Source organism: Artemia sp. Qi Xiang Cuo, chromosome 16 (assembly GCF_049724085.1).
Source record: "Artemia sp. Qi Xiang Cuo chromosome 16, ASM4972408v1, whole genome shotgun sequence".
NCBI classification, from domain to species: domain Eukaryota; kingdom Metazoa; phylum Arthropoda; class Branchiopoda; order Anostraca; family Artemiidae; genus Artemia; species Artemia sp. Qi Xiang Cuo.
Window position 1 is genome coordinate 56,638,003 of NC_142809.1, and position 4,251 is coordinate 56,642,253.

A 4,251-nucleotide genomic window follows, 5' to 3' on the forward strand; every position below is an offset into this window, starting at 1 on the left:
TGTGTGACCGAACTTTTTGAAACCCCTAATAAATTCGACGTCTGATTTAACCAGGGTTCACCAGTTTTTCCACTGTCCCTCTTGGCAACTCTTCCATAAGCTAAGCGGTTCAGCTAAAAAAAATTCGGCAAGACAAGTACTCTGTTAGCCTCCGTAAGACATGGCCCAACCATTTTAGACGATGACCCTTGATCCGCCACACATTTGTCACATATCCATGTTTGATATACGATCATTCAGGTTTATCCTGAGGATGCTGCACAGACAGGTACGCTCAAACACCTTCAGTGCATTTTCATGTAGGCGCTTCACTGACCATGTTTCGCATCCATAAAGAAGGATTCTTTGAACCAAAGTCAGGTAGACTAGAACTTGAGTTCTTGCACTATTTTCATACCGGTTCCACAATGGTTTTCTGAGAGAAGCAAAGACCGTCTGTGCTTTCTGCAATCGCTGTTGAATGTCGCCGTCTGGAGATCCATCAATACAAAGCTGGGAGCCTAGGTATTTGAAGCTGTTGACCTGGTTCAACTGTACTTGATTTACAGTTAGCGAAATAGGATGAGTGTGATTTATTGCCATTAATTTTGTCTTCCAAATATAGACTTTCAAGCCAATGCAATCTGCCAAAATTAACCACATCATCGAGCATGGTTTGAGCTTTCTCTGGGTCAAAGAGGATTCTAACATCATCAGCGTGTTCAAAGTCTCCAATTGAAAGATTCTGTCCGATCTGAGCTCCTGGTCGAGAAGATAGTGCATTTTCAAGCACTCAGTTAATACAGAAGTTAAATAGAGTCGGACACAGGAAGCAGTATTGTTTTGCTCCAAACTCAACCGGAAATTCTTCAGTCTTTTCTCCGTAAACTTGAACTCGGCCCACTAACCCCTTGTAGTATACTTTAAGCAGTTCAACAAATTTCAGGGGCATTCCATCATTTTCTAGAAATTTTCCAGTTTTTGGCTAGTGATCGAGTCGAAGGCGGAAACGATAGTCAAGAAATATCAGAATTAGGGACAAATTATACCTTTCAAACTGCTGGATAATGAGGCGGTGTGCAAAAATGTTATCAGTACAGCTTATACCAGGATGGAAATCGGCTTGGTTTTTACAGGTTCTTTTCCCTTGCCCCTTGAAGTGGTTAAGGAGGATAATCCCAAAATTTTTACCGCAATGTCAATTAGACTTATTCCCCGGTGATTTTTGCATTCACTTTTATCAGCTATCTTGTAAAAAGGAAGAATAACTTATGTCTTCCAATCCTTTGGCAAAGTGTTGGTTCTTTTGAACACGAGGGGGGGGGCAACCAGGAGTTGATGATTGGGATGGGTTAAATAATGCTAGGAAGTGATCTTTCTATCTGGTCAAACGCTCCTTTTGACAGTTAATGACTTTTCCTGATCTATCTCTGACAACTTCAGACACAGAAGCTTTCTTACCAGTCAAATCTTTGTGAACCTGATAGAGTTTACGGGTGTCATGAGCGCGTACTGCTTTTTCTAAAATCAGAGCAGTCACTTTCCATATTTCGCGGCAGTCTAGACGAAAAGAGCGCTTGGCCTGTCTCCGCAACTTTACCGTGACATGTTTACAGCCGCTCATATTTTTCATCGCTTTTCGACTATTGACAGGGGTTCTGGTGGTAATCCAATCCTGTCGTTTCGCTTTCGTTCCGCTTAGGATCACTTCTGTAGTCTCTCTCTTCACTGCTTTGAAGGTCTTCCATCTTTGCTCAGGTTCGAGGTCATCCTCCTCATCCAAGTTTTAAGGGATCAAAACGGTTTGTTAGCTCCATGTTTAGAGTTTGCCGAACTTCTTTTTCTTGCAGCTTACCAATGTCTATTCAGGCTTTTGGTTTATTCTTTCTCCGAGATACAAGACAAAGTAGGATTTTTTTCCAGGACTAGAATGTGATCGGACCCCCGATTTTGAGCCTGTGTCCGTACCGTTTTATGAGTGGGATTCTATTACTGAACTTCTCCACCATTGGCGGACGAGCATGAAGTCGATCTGGGCTTTAGTAACACCGTCGTTGGAATACCACGTCCGTAGATGGCTTGGCTTGTGCTGAAAGATCGTTTTGGTGACAATAAGATGATTCATCAAGGCATAGTTTACCAGCCTTAGCCCACTTTTACATCTATGCCCCAGGCCGAACTTTCCTAGGACTTGGGTGGGGGTATCAGAAAGAGCAACTCTCGGGTTGAAGTCCCTTACAATAATCAGGTAGTCTTGTTCAGCAACAGAGGAAGACACTTGTCACAATTCCGCATAGAATTCATCCTTGGCGGTAACTGTGGTATCACGAGTAGGGGTATATGTGGAGAGGGGTACTGTAATTACTGTAGAGAAAGAACCGGAGACTCGGTCTGAGAAAAACATAATATGTCAATGGTGTACCCTTAGTTTGCTATTTTGTTGACTTTTAAAAACCAAGCTAAGAGAACAACAAAAACGAAGGGCTTAAACATTTTACCCTGAAAAATGAAAGAGAAACCTCAGAAGCGAATGATATGAATCAAGACGTAAATGGCAAAACCGAATGCAGCTGATGTGCTTTCATCACGTGGCTTTTTCTGTGCATATTCCATATTGATTACGCTATAGCTCAACTCTGCTAACAGACTCTTCGACTCCTTTGAACTTCTTCCTAAGGGGCTGGAGCCAGAATGTTAAGTGTCCCATTTTCTGGATAAGATGGTCTGGCCTTTTTGCCTCCCACACTCTCCTATGGAATGCCACACCCTTCACCACTATTATAAAGATCGTTTATTAGACTCCAGTCTCTTCAGAATATCCCATTACAGGAACGTCTACTGCAACACGAAGGCACTAGGCCTGCTTTCACTGTTTTACTTAGGACTATGACACCTTTCTTTGCAAAGTTTATACTAATCCGCGGTGACTGTATTTTATATCCAAAACAACTTTCTGTTAAAACTGTATCGATATGGTTGATCTCTGTTCTACTAATAAGCCTAGTCTGCTCATAAATTTGATCAATCGAAAATCAATGGCCATTTCAATTAATTTTCAATTCAATACTCATGCATTTTGTTTGATGTCGTAAACACATCAATCTTTTCGTTAATATGGGCCATATCCCATTTCTTTTGTGCGTCCCATACTAGAGTATGCTTGTCCTGTGTGGCACCCTGGCCTCTCAAATGAAGCAACACAAAAAATTGAAAATGTCCAAAAGAGAGGTCTAAGAATTATTTTTAAAGAGGACAAGATACCATATTTGCATTTGTTAAATATTTCAAAACTAGAGACCCTCGAGAAAAGAAGAAATAATTTGTGCCTCCGTTTTGGTAAGTTGGCACTTTTGAACCCCCGTACTGCGAACCTTTCCCCTGAATACCATGTACCTGATAGAAATCGTCCTTCACGAACTGTGTTCCAGCCTATCCCCACCTTATCTCCCATTCTTTGTGCTAACTTGCGGTATAAGAAATCTTTTATCCCTTTTTTTACTGATATAATAAATAGTTGTTAATTTGTACATAAATTTTTATCTTATCTCTTACATGATAAAAGAAACAGCTCGTTTTTCTTTTTTTTTTGTTCCCTATCCTCTTTTTACGTTGTTTTTTTTAACATTTGTTATTGTATATATTATTTTTTTTTTTCAGTTTTATCAGTTTTTATCTTTTTAACTAGTTGCCATTTTGCAGTTTTTAATATAAGTGACAAAGGAATCATATAGCATTCCGATATTTTTTTTTTTTTTTGCATTGTTTGCCAATTTTGTTGTTGTTGTGCTTTTGTTATGATTTTCTTGTTTATTTGTTTTATTATAGACTTCGAAATTCGAATTCGGCCCTTCGGGGCTTGTGATAGTAATTTCTCGAAATAAATATATATCTATCTATCTATCCAATGAACAGCTAGTGGTATATAAAAATAACATTGGCGGTACGGTGCTATAATAGATTGGTGGCCGGCGTTTACCCCTCGGAAAATAACCACACCCCCCCCCCACGGAAGATACTCCCCCCCCCTCGCAGCTGGTTGGTCTCCAATCACTTTCGACTTACAAAAAAGGACTTGAACTCTCAATTTCTAATCTAATGAGTGCCCTCCGAAGTTTCTGCGATCATGAGGTAGGGGCGTGTATGAGGAAGGAGCTGTCCCCTCCTATACAGAATAAATTCTGCTCATTTTGGGATTTAATGTTACGCCTTACTTTCATAATAACAGTGTAGATGAGAGATATTCCCAGAAATCATAAGGGAGTAGATATCAAT

The 4,251-nt window shown here is 40.1% G+C and overlaps 1 protein-coding gene across 1 annotated transcript; it reads right to left on the minus strand.

Moving 5' to 3' along the window:
- Positions 1-207: 207 nt before the first annotated feature.
- On the minus strand, positions 208-762 carry LOC148943118 (uncharacterized). Its single transcript, XM_089102443.1, has one exon. It carries the CDS (start codon positions 760-762, stop codon positions 208-210), a length of 555 nt encoding a protein of 184 aa, XP_088958569.1.
- Between the last annotated feature and the right edge of the window lie 3,489 nt (positions 763-4,251).

Excerpts from the sequence above, each read along its gene's own strand:
- LOC148943118 (XM_089102443.1), bottom strand. The coding sequence starts at position 762 with ATGCACTATCTTCTCGACCAGGAGCTCAGATCGGACAGAATCTTTCAA.